Source organism: Rhinolophus ferrumequinum, chromosome 9 (genome assembly GCF_004115265.2).
Source record: "Rhinolophus ferrumequinum isolate MPI-CBG mRhiFer1 chromosome 9, mRhiFer1_v1.p, whole genome shotgun sequence".
Taxonomy (NCBI): domain Eukaryota; kingdom Metazoa; phylum Chordata; class Mammalia; order Chiroptera; family Rhinolophidae; genus Rhinolophus; species Rhinolophus ferrumequinum.
In genome coordinates, this window is record NC_046292.1 from 45,937,267 (window position 1) to 45,956,694 (window position 19,428).

General features: G+C 36.0%; 1 protein-coding gene across 4 annotated transcripts in view; it reads left to right on the forward strand.

The window, feature by feature from the left end:
- The window catches only part of ATG4C (autophagy related 4C cysteine peptidase), a 64,790-nt gene extending 54,111 nt beyond the window's left edge, over positions 1-10,679 (forward strand). For 3 of the 4 annotated variants that reach the window (XM_033115634.1, XM_033115631.1, XM_033115632.1), the window contains one exon: positions 9,592-9,759. In XM_033115634.1, coding sequence (XP_032971525.1) covers positions 9,592-9,759 — 168 coding nt within the window. Of the gene's footprint in view, positions 1-9,591 lie in introns of all 4 variants that reach the window. The other variant, XM_033115633.1, reaches the window with a different exon arrangement.
- Positions 10,680-19,428: the final 8,749 nt, after the last annotated feature.

The following is a 19,428-nucleotide window of genomic DNA, read 5'->3' on the forward strand; positions in this document are numbered from 1 at the left end:
GTTTTGCCCTGTCTGCTCAGGCCCAAAGCTTTAGAGTGATCCCTACTTTCTTTGTGTCTCTCATATCCCATAACCAATTATATGTTCAAAGTATATCTAGAATCAGACTACTTTTCATGCCTCCCCTGCTACTATCCTGGTCTGAGCCACCGTCATGACTACAGTGGCCTCCTAATTAGTTTCTAAGCCCCTCTCCAACCTATTCTCAATGTAGCAGCCCAGATCATCCTTTTAAAACGTAAATGAAATCATACCATTCCTCTCCTAAAAACCTGCCTTGACTTCCCAGTTTACTTAAAAGTAACGAAGTTCTCACCATATTCTCCACGGCCGTGGAGGATCTGTGTCTCCATGCCCTTCCCCCTTATCTCAACCTCTCCTCTCCCATTTTGCCTCGCTTTCATTGTGCTTGCACCATGTTGGCCTCTGTGCAGATCCACTAACCTAACAGGCAGACTCCTGTCGTAGAGCCTCTGCACCAGACTGGAATGCTCCTCCCTCAGTTATCAGCATGGCTGACGCCTTCACCTCCTTTAAGTCTTGGCTTAGATGTCTTCTCCTCAGTGAGGCCTAATCAGACCATTTTGTTTAAAAATGCAGTCTTCCCCACCATTCCCTCTTACTTTGTCTTTTTCCTTAGCACTTAGTACTTTCTAATACACTGTACAATTTACTTATCTATTACGTTTATTATTATCTGTCTTCCCTAGTGGAATATAAAGTACACAGGGGCAGCACTGTTTTGCCTGTTTGGGTCACTGATATAGCTCAAAGCTCTCTTCCCCTCTCTCTCCCTCCCTCAATGTCTCTAAGTAGTTAAATCATGTTGTTACTTTTGTGTTCCTTTTTTTGGTTCCTGCATGGTATATATGTGATAAAAAGTTTCCAATTGTGATTGTAGCTTTGTCCATTTCTCCTTTAAGTTCTCTTTTTGTTATATGTATTTTGAGGCTATGTTAATAGTTATATACAAATTTAGGTTTGTTTGGTCTTCTTATTGAATTGACTTCTTTTGTAATTATATGACTGTCTAGCTTTAGTAATATGTCTTTTCTTAAAGTCTATTTTTTATGCTTTGTTGGAATATATTTTAATCCTACATATATTTTAAATTCCACAAGGCATTGTGTTTTAAACAGTCAATATTACCCTTTCTGATGTCATTTATTCTTTCTTACATTACTCTGCTTCATTCTGGGATCATTTTTCTTCTCTCAGAAGAACTTCCTTTACTATTTCTTCTATTGCTGTTTTCTGATGATAGATTCTCTGTTTTTGTTTGTTTGAATACATCTTTATTTTGCCTTCATTAAAAAAATTAAAATAATTACGACCTTACCAGAGAGTTGTAAATAGAGTACAAATAATTTTTTGTCCTGAGCCCTTGAGAGTAAGTTGCCAACCTGATGCCCATCAGCCTTGAATAACTGAGTATGCAGGTCCTACAAAGACATTCTCCTACCTAACTACAATACAACTGTCAAAATCAGGAAAGTAGCCCTGTATATAATCACCACGTAATCATCAGAAACTAGTCAAGTTTTTCTAATTGTCCCAGTAATGCTCTGCATAGCAAGAGGATCCCATTCAGAATAAATATGTTGTGTTTATTAATTTTGAATCCTTTTTTAATCTAGACCAGTTTGTCATCTTTCCTTGACTTTCATATGACCTTGCTATTGTTGAAGATTACAGGACACTTTAGGGTTTTTTTTTTACAAGATACTGTGGAAAATTTTGTAGTATGCCCCCTCGGTTTGGGTTTGTCTGATGTTTCCTCATTATATTTTCAGGTTATGTAGCTTTGTCACATATATCACAGCAGTGATGCTGTATGTTCTTACTGCACCCTGGTGGTTAGCATATGATTTCAATTTATCCCTTTATTGGTTATGTTAACTTTGCTCACTTGATTAAGGTGGTTCCAATCTGGCTTCCACACACCCAGTAGACCAGAATGACTTTCCTACCCCATGGATGCTTGGTTTTCTCTAGCCTCCTCTAGTGGCTTTAGAAATGAGTTGTTTGGGAGGGGAAGGGAAGAGGAAAAGCTTGCCTTTATTGTCGAAGGATGTTTTCCCCGAGTAGAATTCTGTCTTAGCAGTTGTTTTGTTTAGTACACTGGAATAAAAGGTGTTTATTCCATTGTCTTCTGGCTTTTATTATTTCTTGATGTTTGTACCTCTTTAAGACTTTTCACTTCTTAAGATGAGCTTGTTTTGGTTGCTCTCAGGTGCTTTCCAATAGTTGCTGGCTTTTTCTACTTTATTTGTTTCTTATAATTGTTCTTGGTGTCAGGATTAATCTCATCATGGCCCTCTAAATAATTATATTTACAAAATACTTGTTTTAGCTATTTTTAACGTGTAAGATGTGACTATAAAATTAAAAAGCCCCATTTTAAAAAGCAACATAAAAATTAGTTTTATTTCTGTATTTCATTGGAATTTTACCACAGGAGTACTGTTTATAGAAAGGAGCGCAGTTTTATCTTATATCCATACAAAGAAATGTTGTTACTAAATTATAAAAGTAAAATAAAGTAAACCAAGTGAAAATAATTTAGTTACTCTCTAAATGCAATGTTTTTCCATGTACTCAGTCTAAAAACTCAGTACTCAATCCGGATACCTTGCTCTATGTCTTACTCCATGTCCAATTCATCAGCAAATTCCATCATCTCTCCTTCAGAATATATTTAGAATTTGATAACTTCTTACCACGACCAGTATTACCCTTGTTCACCATCCTGGCTTCCTTGGGGTTATCGCCCCAGTTCTGCTTCCTTCTAGCATCTAGTGTTGCTGTTGAGAAGTTTGATGTCATTCTGAATTCTTTTCCTCTGAATGTAAACATTTTTCCTCTCTCAAAGTTTTTGGGTTTGAATTCCATTTCCACCACCCCATTCATACCCTTGGCCGCATTCCTCAACCTCTTTGTACATCAGTTTTCTTATGCAATGAAAATTAATAGCTACCTCACTCTGTGGCCTCACTATGAGGAGTAAATAATTTACTAAGTGAATGTCTGATTTATAGTAGGTACGATATAAAGTGTTAGCTGTTATTATCTGTACCTAGTATTCTGAAACTTCATTATGTGTCTTGGTTTGCATTCTTTTTCATCAGTTGTCCTGTTTACTTCCATTCTGGGAAGCTTTCTTTAAATTGGAAAAAAAAAGCCAATATTATTTCCTCTCTTGTTTTCTTCTTTCTTTCTGGAACTCTTATTATACAGCTGTTGGACCTTCTGAATTGTTCCTCTAATTTTCCTTTTTTCTTCTGTTTTCCACATCCCTTTTCATTTTGTACTGGGAGATTTCCTCTACTTTATCTTATAACTCTTCTATTGTTCTTAAATTTCAATTATGATATTTAAATTTCTAGGAGTTATTTTTATTTTTCTATTATTCTTTTTTCATAATATTCTCTTCTTTTTTAAATGAATTCATTGTTTCCTCTTCTCCCCAAGGAAATTAATTATAGTCATTTTGACGTTTTCTTCTCCTTCTACCATTTATGTTTATGGACTCGCTTTGTTTTTATTTTGTTTTAATCTTCCAGTTTTCCATTAAATGCTTTCCCTCAAATGGCTGGTCATCTGTGTCTGTTTATATTTGAGTGAGGGACTAAGAAACTGAGTAGAGGTTCTGTGAGGCACTAAAAAGCTGAGTAAAAGTTCTGTGTGTTGAGCTTTTTAGCTGGTGAACTTGCCTTTTCATTGGGTGACCCCCAAATCTTAGTAAATGGTGATCTTTCCTCTAGCGTTGCTTAATTTTTTCAGAGAAAGGTAGAATGTATGTTGCCTGCTGGTGCTCCAGGAATAGGGAGTGAAGGATGTTGAGGGCCCTACAGTTTAGTATTTTAGACTGTCACTTAATTCCTAATCTTCTGTAGTCATCACTGTGCCTGGTGTGCTGGAGTTTATAGCTTTATTTGTTGTTTTCCAAAGAATAAATCTTTATTTTCCTGTGTGTAGGATGACTGGTGGGCAGTGAAGAGGGGTAGTGGTTACAAGGAGGGACCTGGGAATTGAGTCTATATGCAGGCTTTCAATCACTTTCCTTGTTTTCAGTTTGTGTCTCACTCCTGTTTTTGTGCCTTTATGTACTGTTCCTCTCCAAGGACTGCAGGATGAACTTGCTCATCTTTCACAGGTATCCTTCCAACACATATCCCTCCTAGGCCCTGAACTTAGATTATATCTCCTCTGCACGGCTGTCTTGTAAAGGGCCTGATGTTATTTTTTTTATCTTATCTCATACTTCTTTTCTTCCTCATTTTTTCACTTGTTACCAGCCTAATGATTATCAAATAAAATACCCGTTCAATGATAAACTTATTACCTAATACTGGCATTGGAGGCCAGAAAAATCTCAAATAAAAATGTATTAGGAAGTGAATCATTTCGTTATGGAATGGATATCGACACAGGAAAAAATATTTACACGTGGCCGATTGTCCTAGAGCTACAGAACACAATTTATATTACAGCCATTGAGTCCTAGAGATTCAAGAGATCTTAGAGGTTATTCAATCCAAGGCTAACATTTGTTGAGTCCTTTTCATACTGTGCTAAGCACATTATATATATTACCTCATTTATCCACACAAGATTGTTGAAGTAAGTAGGTATCTTCATTTTATAGATGAGGAATCTTCTACTTACAAAGGTTCAGTAACATTCATAAAAGTCACAACTAATAAGTGGCAGTGCTGAGATTCAAACCTCAGACAGTTTTAGCTTGAGAATATGTGCTCATAAGCATTATTCTATACAGTCTCCTATTTATACATCAGTCCATGGCCCAGACAGTTGACTGTCTAATCTTTATTTCAGCTAATGGTGATCTAATTATTTCCCTTGGAGGTTTCTTCCCCAATTTTGGACAGACCCTTATCGGTAAAGAAGCTTTTCCTATATTGAGTTGGAATCAGCCTCCATGTAACTTTTACTCCTTTGTCTCCTAGAGTAAGAGAATAAGTTGACTTTCTCTTCTAGGGCAAAATTCCCATTTTCTCCAATGGTACATAATTTCCCATACCCATCGCTATTTTGCTAAAATATCTTTTTGAAAACACTTGAGTGTTTCAAGTCTATGTTCACGATTATATTTCCCCTCCATCTAGTTCTGTATTCTCCAAGTGAAATCTGATGGATATTTTTCTTTCATAGGTTTTTTTTTTTTTTACCTCTGGGATTTGGTGATAGCAACTCTGATTTCTTTTAAAATCTTCAGGGACTTAAAATTTAGTTGGGAAGACATGAAATAGATACTAAAATGACACTACAAAAGTATATTAAAAATGCCAGAAGACTAATATTATGACAATAATATCAATAATGATAATAGCCAATATGTAAGATGCCAGCCAATCTTCTAGTTACTTTACATGTATTACCTGACTTACTCCTCATAGCAACTCTGTGAAATAGAGGCTATAATAGTGACATTTTACAGCGAAGGAAAATGAAAGTCAGGTTAACTGACTTGTCCAGGATCACACAGTTTATAAGTATCAGCCAGATTTTGTCTGAGACGAACTTCCACAGTCCATGTTTGTAATCCTTACACTACCCTAGAAAAATCTATAGGACTTCGGAGAAAGGAGTAATCACAGTGGACCAACGTACTGATCAGCGGAACTTTGGCTGAAACTTTAAGGACTGATAGAGTTTGTGCAATCAGAAAGGAAGTATGAAGGGCGGCTATGTGATAGAAGCATCATGAGCAGAAACACTAAGGCAGAATGTCACAGGAAGTTTATGGTAGCAAGTGATGAGGTGGAATGTTGAAGGGAACAGCGGAACTTAAATCACTTGCTAATGCGGCGAACTGGGGCCTCTGTGATCTGGCTTCTGTGTACCCCTCTTCCTCTTGTCCTCTACCCTGAGCCACACGAGCCTTCTTTCTGTTCTTTGAATGTGCTTCGCGTGCTGGCGTCCTAGGCCTTTGTACCAGCTGTTTTTTTGTTGCCTGGAGTGCTCTTCTCCAAGAACTCTGCTGTCTGACTCCTTATTGTCTGTCATTCAGGCCTCAGCTTGGCCTTTTCTGACCACACAACCTGCAGAAACCTTTCGGTCCTTTCTTACCACAGTGCCCTGTTTTATTTTCATGGTGGCTCTTCTCTCTGAATGTTGTGCAAGTGCTACCAGTTATCTATCCAATAGCTACCTCTCTTTCTTTTTTGCTAAGAGAATCCTGATTTTATTTGGGATCACAGCGTGCCCACCCAAATTCTCATTTTTCTTGGGCTGCCTTTTATTTCGATACAGTTTGGCTAGTGAAATATAAGTGGATGTGTGCTGGGAGTTCCTGGGAAAGCTTTTGCTCTTCTGATGAAATGGTAACTAGGGATGCAATGCCGTCACTGCCCTTCCATCCACCGCCCCGCCTGGAATGCAGACTCAACACCTGGCATTTCAGCAGCCCTTTGTGATCATGAGGGAAAGGCCCAGGGAATTGTAGAAACTGTTTGAGAAACTCAAGTAGCAATGTCAGACTTTCCCTTATGTGATAAAACAATTTCTGTTACTTAAAGACATTATTAATTGTTTTTTATTTTGTTTTTGTTTGTCATTTGGCAACAAAAACCATTCCTAATTAATATAAATTATGTTACCTGTGACAGAAATAGGGACAACTGGAAAGGAGCTAATTTTGGAAGGAAGAGATGATAATTTTGTTTTGGCACGATCAATCTGAGCTGATGTTGCAACACGTCTCCACTTACTGGAGCAGGCGGTATAACATAGTGAATATAATAGGACCAGGCTGCTTGAGTTTAACTCCTGGCTCTGTCAGTCGCTAGCCGTGTGAACTTGCACAAGTCACGTAACCCCTCAATATTTCAGTTCTCTCATCTGTAAAACATGGCTGGTAATAATGCCTAACAGAAAAATGGTTGGAACTGAGAGTAGGTAATATTTTTAAGACAGAGAATATAGAATATATAGAGTCAAGGATCAATAATTGATTAATATCTGCATTTTGGAATGCCAGGAACACGGGGAGTCAATGAAGGAGAAAGAGAAGAAATAGGTCAGAAAATAGGAGAAATCTGAAAGCAAAATGTTACAGAAATCAAGGGAAATAAATATTTTTGGAAAGATGCTCAGAAGTATTGATTGCTATAGAAATATCAAGAGAATAAGCACTAATAAAAGGCCTTTTCATTTTCAGACTAGAAGAGAGTATTTTCAGTATAGTGAGGGGTAAAAGTTGGGTTACAGCTTTTAATCTTAAATCTGTAAGACTTTACAGATTTAAGATTGAGTAGTGAGGAGAGAGAGTGGAGTTAACATCACATGTACATCTAACTTCAGCTCAACTACATGAACTCAAAATAAAACAGGTAATGCACATTTTTCCAGTGGTACTCTATTACGTACTATACATTACTATATTCTGTACTGTATTACACATGTGTACATGTACTGAACAGGGTTGTATACACATAATTATGCATAGTGCCCTTTAGACAAATTAAAGGCTTTTTGAAGGTGATTTTGATTATATTGATTTTACCTGTCTTTGTTTTTTGTGTTACGGTCTGAGTTTAGAACTTAGCCCCTACGTTCAATGTAGCTCCACTGTGGTGAATGTAGACCACATAGGTATAGCCTTCTCTGGACTGGGTGTAGTATTACATACGTGCTGTCAGAGACTAGTGGAAGAGGTCTGGCCTGGGGAGAAGTGCTCATCTCCTGCTCTATTTTTGTTCTCACAACTGCTAGCATTATGATGGAAGAAATTGTTTACCTTATATTCTCCAGCTTTTTCCTTTGTAAATTCTGAAATCTGTCAACTTAGTACATAGGAAAAATGTAATAAAATATTTGGCCTTCTGAAAAGAAATCTATGATTTGTCTTTTAGGTAATAAAGCTGTTTCCTGTATCTCTGACTATATTATTAAAATAGAGCAGAGGACTTGCCTATTCTAAAGTTATTGTTGAGCAAACCAGCAAAGCCCCTTGTGGAAAGCAACTATAAGATAGTAAATTTAGTTATCTTAAATTTTGAAAAAAGAGTTCTTACTGTTCAAGAAATACATGTTAGAAAGTTTGGAAAATAGAAGTATAAAAAAATCACTAATTCTTTCATTCAGAGATCACTTATATTTTGTATTTCCTTCTAGTTTTTTGAAAATACATATTTAAAATTATTTTAACATAATTTAGTTTTTGTATATCCTGTTTTTAAAACATAATTTAGTTTTTATATCCTGTTTTTTTCTTTTAACATATAATAAATACGTCCCCAAGTTATTAAATAATTTTATTGTATTTTTTGGTATGATATCTCATTTGATAATACTCCTATGTCATACACTGGTGATGCCGAAAAAAATATATACAAGTGGACACTTTGGTCAACATTGCTCAAGCAGTAGTTCGCCATAATCAGAAGTGTCTGGATGCTGATGGTAACCACTTTGAACACCTTTTGTAATTGCAGAAGTCAAATGTGACTTGTATTCATCCTTTATTATCGGTATATATTGAGTATTACAATATTAATACAGTTTTCCTTTCTTAAAATGTGTATACATATTTTTGGCACCCTCTGTAGATAACCTAATTTGGAATTTTTTTTCATGTCAATTTTATATTATCCATTATAGAGGGACTTTAAAGTTTTGACAGTGTATCTTTTCTTATAATATAAAAAAGAAAACTATAGTTTTCACTTTTGATAAAAGTTTCGGAATCAAATTTTCAAATAAATGGTTATTTTTTAAATAAGAAAGTCTGAAAAACATTCTTGATATGGTGCTTAGAGCTGTGAAAGGTGTATGAAAGACGTGTTGATAAATCATTAAGTTCTAATATCCCAATAATTCATTATTCACTTATCTCTTTTTGTTGTTGCTGCTGTTGTTTTTAAGTCATCTTGGGAAAGTAATTTAAATCCTTTGGATCTCAATTTTCCCATTTATAGAATGAGAGTGAGTTAGATAACTTCTAAAGCCTCCTTTGGCATTTCCATTTTTATTTGTCCTAAAATTATTTCCTCCCTCCATGATTATGTACTGATAATGTTTTCACTTAACCTGATTGTTCAGCTCAATTGTCCTTCAATATGTATATATTTTAATAGACGTTATCTTTAGAAGAGTTGTAGGTTCATAGCAAAATTGAGTGGAAAATACAGAACGTTTTCATGTACTCCCTTCTCTCACTATCAACATCCCCACCAGACATTTGTTACAACTGATGAACCTACATTGACACATCATTATCACCCAGCGTGTATAGCTTACATTAGGGCTCACTGTTGGTGTTATACATTTACATGGGTTTTGACGAATGTAGATATTTGTCATGTATGATGATACTGTAATGACATGTATCCATTTAATTTTTGATGCTCTAGTCCTAATGAAGAAGCAGGTATTTAGCTGTAAATAAATTATACAATGCTGACCAACTTTTTGTCTTTTAGCCAGGACAGTAAAGCAATTGCACTGGATAAATGTAAATGAGAAAAGCTATTGAGCGATTCAGGGCTGAAACATTAGATTTCATCATGTGGTCCTACTGTGCACTATTGCATTCAATAAGAGATTCTTCTGTACTTTCTGTTACAGATGCTGAAAATTTCTTCTAAAGAGAAATATCCCTTATTTACTTTTGTAAATGGTCATTCCAGAGACTATGATTTTACATCTACTACAACCAATGAAGAAGACCTTTTCTCAGCGGATGAAAAGAAAGGATTACAGAGATTTAGTGCAGAAGAGTTTGTCTTGCTTTAGAAGATGAGGACATTTGTGCTTGATGAGAAGAACTTGAAGCAGGAAAAAGGAAAAGAAACAAGTATACTTGAAACTGGTTTATTTTCACAAATATCTTAATTTTATATGTTCTTTAAAAAAAGGACGTTTGAAAATATACAAGTTTTAAAGATATTTTTCTGAAAGAGAAATGATTTAATGAATCTTGATTTCTAATAAATGACAGATGATTCTGTCTGCATTCCTATTTCGCCGAGATCGTCTAATGATAACTCTACCTTAACTGCAAGCCTTCCAGTCTTCAAATTCTTCCACCTGAGGCCACTAGTCTCATGAAGGTTTTGTGATATAGGACCCCAAATCGGGATTACCAAATAGTTGCAAAAGCTTCAGTTTATACTAATGACAAGAAGACCAGATAATGAATCTCCCATGCTGCCTAGCCTCCTGATATTAATGCAACCAAAGGATACTTTTGTATGTATCTTGATATGTTAAATAGCAATTGTTAGCTGTGATATGCATACAATTATGTAAGCAGAATTGTGAATTTTGGTAATACTTAGCAATATGATTTTATAATGGCTCCTCATTTTTCTTGCTGTTGAATCTTCTCTGAGAAGTGAATATAAAGTATTGGTTTTTTCCACAAATTTAAAGGTTATGTTATTAATAATAATAGCATCCAATCAGATCAGAGAAAGGCAATATTAAGGTAGGAATGGTGTTTGTTTCCTATCTCAAAAATAAAATTTTATGGGAACTCTATTTACTATGCAGTTTTTAGATCTAAAGATGAGTACCAAGAAAGATATCAGTAGGTGATCTATGTGAGTTTTCTTATGTGTATAAATCACTGTAGTGGTGTTTAGAAGCTGAGGCCGTTTCTAAGGTAAATCTGCCTTAAAGTGTATTATGTGTTACTTAAAGGCAAATTTGTGATGTAAAAGTACAGGAGTTATTAAGCCAGGATTATAACAAATACTTTAATAAAGATGTGAGAACATAAAATGCCTTTGTTGTGGTTTTAATGAGATTATTTTAATCCTTTCATTTGAAAAATCATTGGTTCAAATGAATTGCTTATTTATGATGAGGGCAAATGATAATGTTGCTCTGAAAGCCAAATATTAACTTATTTTATGGAGATTCCATGTTTCAATGTGGAAAGGTGACTTATAAAGACATAACATTGGGGGCCGGCCCAATGGCTCAGGTGGTTGGAGCTCCATGCTCCTAACTCCGAAGGCTGCCAGTTCGATTCCCACATGGACCAGTGGGCTCTCAACCACAAGGTTGCCGGTTCAACTTCCCCAAGGGATGGTGGGCTGTGCCCCCTGCAACTACAACGGCAACTGGACCTGGAGCTGAGCTGCGCCCTCCACAACTAAGATTGAAAGGACAACAACTTGACTTGGAGAAAAGTCCTGGAAGTACACACTGTTCCCCAATAAAGTCCTGTTCCCCTTCCCCAATAAAATCTTAAAAAAAAAAAAAAAGACATAACATTGTGTATCATTTAAAGTCATTGATCTCTTCCATCAGAAAGCCTATTTGTTAGGTTATAGTTGCATGCAAAGTGGACACAGAGTGGGCAGATTGCTTTAGTATGCCTGATGAGAGAAATCAGGTTTGGCATTTCCCAGGGAGGATAGTTCATTAAATTGAAATAAATAGTCTGAAATCTCAAATATTCCTGTATCCTAAATAAGATCTGGACAAATGAAGTCCAGTACTAAGTTTCCTAGAAGGTCAAAGCAGTGCAGGAACAGGAAGTCAGTGGTAGGCCTGATTGTATACACTGTTGTCCCCTCCTCTAAATTATTGCAGTTTATTGTTCCTGTACACCTACAGTATTTGCAGGATTCTACAGCAAGCAGATCGGATGAGAGCACCCATACCTCCAAATGAATCAGGATTAATTTTAAGTGTTCTCTTACAAGAACTCTGGAAAAGTTTAGAGTTGTAGGATAGCATTCTGTTCTCTTCTGAGCATATTTGGGGATCGTATTTACGTAGGATATTGGAATGAGACAAAATTGTATCTGGACAAAGTTGAGGTGAGAGGAGGCAGAAACTTTCTTAACATTGAATTATATTGAAAATACTCAGAATATTGTATACACAAATAAATCGTACAATACAATCATCCCTATGATGGAGAATAAACATTTAGAATTAGAAATTATCAGCATAATATGCACATAAAAATATTTAACAATATGTATGAGTGGATGCATGCATTCGTGAAAATTGAGAGATAGGCTGATGGAATAACAGGTAGAGAAAGCCTACCTGTTATTCAACTTCAGCTGAGGACCAGGCAAAAAGTTGTGATAATCTTTTATTGGAAAGGCAGCAATAAAACTACATCATTATAATTAGAATAGAGGTACTGTATATTCTGGTTTCAGACTATTTTTTTTTAAAGATTTTATTGGGGAAGGGGAACAGAACTTTATTGTGGAACAGTGTGTACTTCCAGGATTTTTTTCAAGTCAAGTTGTCCTTTCAATCATAGTTGTGGAGGACAGTTTAGCTCCAGGTCCAGTTGCCGTTGTTAGTTGCACGGGGCACAGCCCACCATCCCTTGCGGGAGTCGAACCGGCAACCTTGTGGTTGAGAGTCCACTGGCCCATGGGGGAATTGAATCAGCAGCCTTCTGAATTAGGAGCACGGAGCTCCAACGGTCTGAGCCACTGGGCCTGCCCCAGACTTTGTTTTGAACACAGATTTTATTTAAAGTTCTGACAGCCAGTGAAACTCAGTCAATAAAGCTTATGGATTATCGTTTTCAGCCTGGAATAATGGAAAGTAAAAAAGGACAAGATTCGAAGATGGGTGTTCTGTCAGAATTACGATAGGAGGATCCTCCATTTGGACATCAATATTAAGATACTAGATTTTGCCATTAACATTTCAGAAATGAATTTTTAAAATTTTTTGATGTGACTTTTCATGGTGAAGGTTTCTTTCCTATCTTCTTCATAAGACTTGACACTTTGAATCCCATTTTATCAGTGTATTAACCACCAGCAGGCAATCCTGAGAGTCATCATTTGCTGAATGAGTGAATGAAAACATCCTTTAGAGTATAAGTATATCCAAAAGAATTTCCCTGTGGTATAGATTTTTCTGTTTTTATATTAAGCTGACCCCATTAAATCTGTATTAGTGAGAAGACAACTTTAGCAAATTAAAATTTTAGGTCACTTTTGTGTTGTTAACCTTAGGATTTAACATTGTCCAAGAGCAAACATATCTAAAAGTATATATGTTAATTCTGTCTTATTTTTAGAAGAATTAAAGGAACAAAACAGCAAAACTGACTTATCTGTATAATCCAATTGTAGATCAGAAATCTCTATTTTTTTTTTTAAATGTTGGGTTTTTTTTTTTAAAGATTTTATTGGGGAAGGGGAACAGGACTTTATTGGGGAACAGTGTGTACTTCCAGGCCTGTTTTCCAAGTCAAGTTGTTGTCCCCTCAATCCCAGCCGTGGAGGGTGCCGTTCAGCTTCAAGTTGTTGTCCTTTCAGTCTTAGTTGTGGAGGGCGCAGCTCAGCTCCAGGTCCAGTTGCCGTTGCCGTTGCTAGTTGCAGGGGGCACAGCCCACCATCCCTTGAGGAAGTCGAGGAATCGAACTGGCAACCTTGTGGTTGAGAACCCACTGGCCCATGTGGGAATTGAACCGGCAGCCTTCGGAGTTAGGAGCATGGAGTTCCAACTGTCTGAGCCACCGGGCCTGCCCCAGAAATCTCTATTTTTTTTAAAGATTTCTAGTTACTTTCTAGTATTCCATGCCAGAAAGCACTGTATTTCTGGTTAAACCTTACTAATCTAGGTTTGTTTGTTTTTTCTTTTATCTGCTAATTTTTTTGCTACTGAAAAAAGTTTCATTTTCATGAATTATCATAGGGCACCTTTGTAGCTTGCATTGTATACCTAAGTCTTTTTGACTATATATTCATATAAAAGTTATAAAAACACCATAAAAACATTATGATTTTCCAAAAAGGGGAAACAAGAGGAAGAACAGATAATGAGAAAACACTTGAAAATATTAAATGATACGAATTTCTATTGAAACAGACATAAGGTATAAGGTAAGGAGAAAACAGAACTTAAAATAATAGTCAAATAGAAGCAAGATATCCAGAATATACTGATAGAGGCAATTTCTTGGAAAGGATAAGGGATTACTATTTTCTATAAAAAGAGCAAATGTCTTTTAAAAAATTTTAGGAGAATATTTTTCATATGATATTTATTATAGTCTCCATATTGTCAATCAACCACAATTCAGTAGTACTCTATTCAGTTGAGTTTTTAGACCAAATATCTTGAGATTCTGAATTGAAAATGTGAAACATCAGACCAGGAAAAATTGGAAACATCCTATAGCCAATTCCTTCAGAAATTTACAAACTCAATCTTCCCCTATTTTAAGTCAACAGTCCAGATACTGGATGTCATTCCAGAGTGAATCATAAAAAATTCCATAGAAATTAATTTTCATTTAAAGTATTGAAAATTAAATTGATAATTGTAAATATATATTTTTACTAACATAAATTGTTATAATTTATAATTATATATTATAATTATAGTAATAAAAATTGGGAATTCATGGGTTTAAAAAAATGTATCTTAGGGGCCGCTGGTGAGCTCCGTTACTTAGAGCGCGATGCTCTTAACAACAGCGTTGCTGGTTCAGTCCCCTCCTGGGCCACTATGAGCTGCGCCCTCCACAACTAGATTGAAACAACTACTTGACTTGGAGCTGATGGGTCCTGGAAAAACACACTTAAAAATAAATTTAATAAAAAAAATTTTAAAGAGAAAGTATTTTATAAGCAGGAGGTGTAAACAAAGGAAAGTTAGAAATTCAATACGAGTCTGATAACAAGAGAATGAAAGAATGATTGACAGCAAGTTTTGAGTGTGTCTAGGCAAATACACCATAGGAAACTGACACAGATAAAAGCATATGAATTGAAAAGGTTTGCAGGTTGGGATGATTTAGTAGATTATATCATAGTGTCAGCCAGAATAAGTGCTTCAAAAGTAAGATTTTACATACTCAATACTACTAGTTTGGAAAAAATTATGAATTCTTATATTTTGGGAAAAATAAATATTTCTCTGTTAAGCTCCAGTGTTACACAGTGAAGCTGGCATTCAGAAACTGGTTAAACTGGAGTCGGACTGTCTGCTCAAATAGTGACTTTTACTAGCTACATGGCCTTCCACAAGTTATTTAATCTCATCTGTAAAATAGGGATGATTGTAACCATCACGTTGGGCTATTATGAGGATTAACTGAGGATCACATTGGACATGCAAAAACACTTAGAAAAATGCCTGGCACATACTGAGTACTCAGTAAGTGTTAGCCTTTAAAACTGTTGTCAAGATTTCATGCATCTGTCTTAAGCTTTGAAAAGGTTTTAAGAGTATGTTTGCTTTTTTTTTTTTGAACCGACATTGGAGAACAAGAATTAGAAAAGGACAAAACCCAAACTAAACCCTCTTAATTCCATTCCAATATTGAATGTCTGTAAGGCTCTATAGAATACATTGAGATAAAAAGTGACACTTTTATCAGGGGGCCTAGAAATTTACTTAAGGGTGGGGAAAATACACACAAAAGAACCTGTCACACTTGGATGGGGAAGAGAAAAACTTATAGGAGAAGTTCTACAAAGTAAAATTATATCTGGTTTCAAAAGAGAGCACCCACCACGTTATGGGGATGAGGGTAGTTAGTTTTCATGGAAGGCGTGGCATTTGAAATGAATCCTATAAGTCTGGTATGATTTATATACAGGCAAGGAAGAAGTATTTGGATGAATAAGAAGGAAACAGCCCAAAGACCCAGAGACAGGGTCCACACATGTTTTCAAATGCACCCCCATGGGCAAGGGGATGATGATAAACATCCTGCAATTATGTGGATAGAAGACTGAGTGGTAAGGATGAAACATATGTCGTTTATTACTGAGGGCCTTGAGTGTCAGGCTGAAATTTATACTTGTGCAGGTAGATGCCTGGGAGAGAGACGGGGGAGGAAGGATGCTATACAGGAAGAAACAAAGGGTATAGAAGTCAGAAGACCAAGGATTTAGTTCTAACATTTAAAAATACGCAGATTTCAAATTTCTCAAGCCCTGCCCTTAGAGTCTGTTTTATTTAGATGTAATTCTATAGAGTCTATGAATGAACTTAATGCATTTAGATGAGGCTGAGGAGCAGCAGGTCATGTAATCTAGAGGTTTCCTAACCTGATGGACACATGAGTAGAATCCAAGGGTCCATGAATTTGGATGCAAAAAAATCTTTCTTCACTAATCCAACTGAAATATAAGAAGCCTGTTTCCCCGAAAATAAGACCTAGCCGGACTATCAGCTCTAATGCATTTTTTGGAGCAAAAATTAATATAAGGCCTGCTATTATATTTATTATATTATATTATATTATATTGTATATTATACCGGGTCTTATTGTAAAATAAGACCGGGTCTTATATTAATTTTTGCTCCAAAAGACACAGTAGAACTGTTGGTCCGGCTATGTCTTATTTTCGGGGAAACACAGTATTTCCTTCCACTAAGAATGTAGGCAACAAAGTATAGTAATATCAGCAGTACCTAGGATGTTGTCACTGATAGAAATCGTATTACTTTCATATCATAATGCCATTATCTTGAAATATGTACACTGCTATGAAATTATGGATACGACTTGCTGCTAGGACTTACTAATGTGTTTAAAAGCAAATATATTACTATATATCACAAATTTAAATAATATTTTAAAACCTTTCCTTTGCAACCATATGCATTTCATTTATATTTAAAAACATTTTAATGAGAATGGGTCCATAGACTGTACCAGACTACCAAAGGATTTAAAAAGTGAGGAAATCGGAGCAATAGAATGATCGCAGCTTGTAAGAATGAGGGAAAAGGCGGAAGGTCAGGCTGAAATCAGGAATTGGAGCATTTTGGGTGTTGGACGTGGATGGTATGAGCGTCAGTAAGAAAGGGTGTGAAATGATAGAGCCAGCACCTGGACGTGGGAATGCAAAGCTGCCCCTTTGAATCAGAGGGATTTACTAAGTGGAAGGAGGAGTCTCTGCTAGTTGAGTCTAGGAAAGAATTAGGATTGTCAGGAAAAATCAAGGTTTGAGTCACTGTGAAGAGTTGACTGCAGTGATAATACCAATGGCAATAACTAACGTTTACTGGGCACTTACTAAGTATTTAGTACATACTGATTATTTAGTTTAATCATCACAGAAATCCCGGGAAAAATAGGTATTTTCATTGTCTCCATTTTACAGATGAAGAAACTGAGGGTCAGTTACAGTAAGGTGACTTGCGGAGTTAGCACAGTTAATAACTTGGCAGATTCGGGATTTAAACCTCTCCTAATTCCAGAGCCTGTTCTCGTCTTCTCTGCATCATTGAGTTGGAGGTTCCAAAGGTGCTAGCGATAATAGCCCCGAGAGTGCAGGAGAATGGCGCTGCGTGGGGACGAAAGCAGAGCGACTGTGCAAGGGAAGTCTTTGACCTAATGTAGCCGGAATTTTGGAAACCAGGCTTAAAGACACGGGCAGTTTGGTTAGTAGACTGGAAAGGTTGAAGAAGAGATGGCACTTGACAGATTTCCTTATATTTTACTGGCAATGAAAATCAGGTTCCCATTGTTTCAGAAACTGCTAGATGGATGGGAAGTTTATGTAAGATGCTCCTTTTCTCTCTTCCCTTTGCATAATACATCCTGCCCATTCTGAGGTGAAGAGTCTGATCTTAGTAGCCTTATGAGGCGACATTTTGAGCCTTCTCTTCTTTGCCTGGCCTTCGACCCCAATTTTCCAGAGACCGCGATTGAGAAAGACCTTTTGTTATTGTACAATAAAGGGGAAACTCCCAGTGCTGTAAAACAGACTGAGGACTTTGCAAAATATAGCAAGTTCATGTCTGCTAATATGTTAAGTTATTTGGCCTCCCTAGTTTAAGTAGTGATTTGTTGTTTTCATGCTAATACAAATTCTTGTATTAATAGGAGCATGGCCCTGGGTTTCTTCATCCGCCTGGGAAAAAATTACTTGTTTGATGGTAAACAAAGAACAGAAGAATCAATTCACTGTCCTCATTTTAAAAAAAGATGGTATGAAGCAATAGTGGAATAATTTTAATTGTAACCCTCTAACACTTGCAATCAGTAAGATCATTTGTGTTCTGTTTTTAGGAAGTGGACTATTAAAGAGTACATAGTGCATTAGAAATGCAAAACATGACCGCATGTTCTCAGGATTTTGTCAGTGTTACATGAAAGAGCACTTGTGTCGGGATGCTCAGCTCTGAGGGTATGCTCTGTTCAGTGTGTATTTACAGAGATGTATGAATATTTGATTAATGAGTCATGGTCTCTGGAGAAATTTAATAACTGTATTGCTGTACAAAGCCAGGCCCTTAACTGTTAACACAGCTGCCAATAGTGTCATTGACACTGCAGCCCTTTCTGAATCTAATATATTCTATGGAGTAAATTCCTTGGTCCAAAAGGGATCTGTGAGAGACATTATTCAGTTATCTGTTTTGAACTTGGCTCAATTTACAGGCTCTGATTTGTCAAGATTTTTCCAGTGAAAACAAGCAGTGATACAGAAACTTAAAAATGACCTTTTGAAAATGATTACTTTCCCCAGAAATGAGTTGAAAAGATCATTGATAAATAAAAAGCTGTCGATGATCCTTTTCAAGATTTTCTGTTAGGGATTTAGTAATATTTTTTTGTCTAGCTTATCATATAAGAAATATCCAAGAGTAGTAGAAATATGAGATATATTAGTGATTTAGATATCAATCTCACATCTATTTGAATGCCATAATTGTACATGCTTATGTATAATTATATATAATGATTCCATTATTAAATATAATTTAATGCTTCTTCAGGAATTATTGAAGGCTACTTTATCCCTTCATCTATTTTTTTGGTTTTGTTTTTAATATCTATGGAGAAATCAATTCTAACCTTCAAAGTTAGGTGGGTATTTTAGTAATGTTACCTCATTTAACTGCTTGAGTAACAGGGAGAAATGTCAAAAAAAGATAAATTTAGTGCAGGAGCTTTGGCTGGAAGCTGTAACTGCAGGTTAGAATTATCCATGCTATGCAGAATTTCCTGCAACACTTCTCCTTAGGGCCACAATGCATTACAGCAGACGTATAATGAAGCTGCTATAAAATCTCTGGTAATTAAGGGGGATTTGACAGTAATTGCAACAGTGAATCAACTTAATTATTACCTGCTTCAAAGAGAGCTAACCTGATGTTATAATCTAACCTTTTCTACTTTTAAAATGGGAGATTAAACAAGTATATGTAGCATTTAAGAATTAAATCTGTTGAGATAGAATTGTATTAATATACTTCTAATATACATGTTTTGCACATGTACACATCAACTTCTCAAGAAGAACTAGGATTAGGCTCACTATGATCCATTAACGTTATTTGGTGTCCTCTGGAAATTGAACCAAACCCACGTCTCTAATTCAAGTCAGCTTCTCCGCAAGCTACAGGCAGGCCTTGACTGTGGTTTACCTGATTTCCACAGCGTAAAGAAGGATACTTTCGTAATATTAGCGTGTAGAGAAAAGAAACACCCAAATTAGT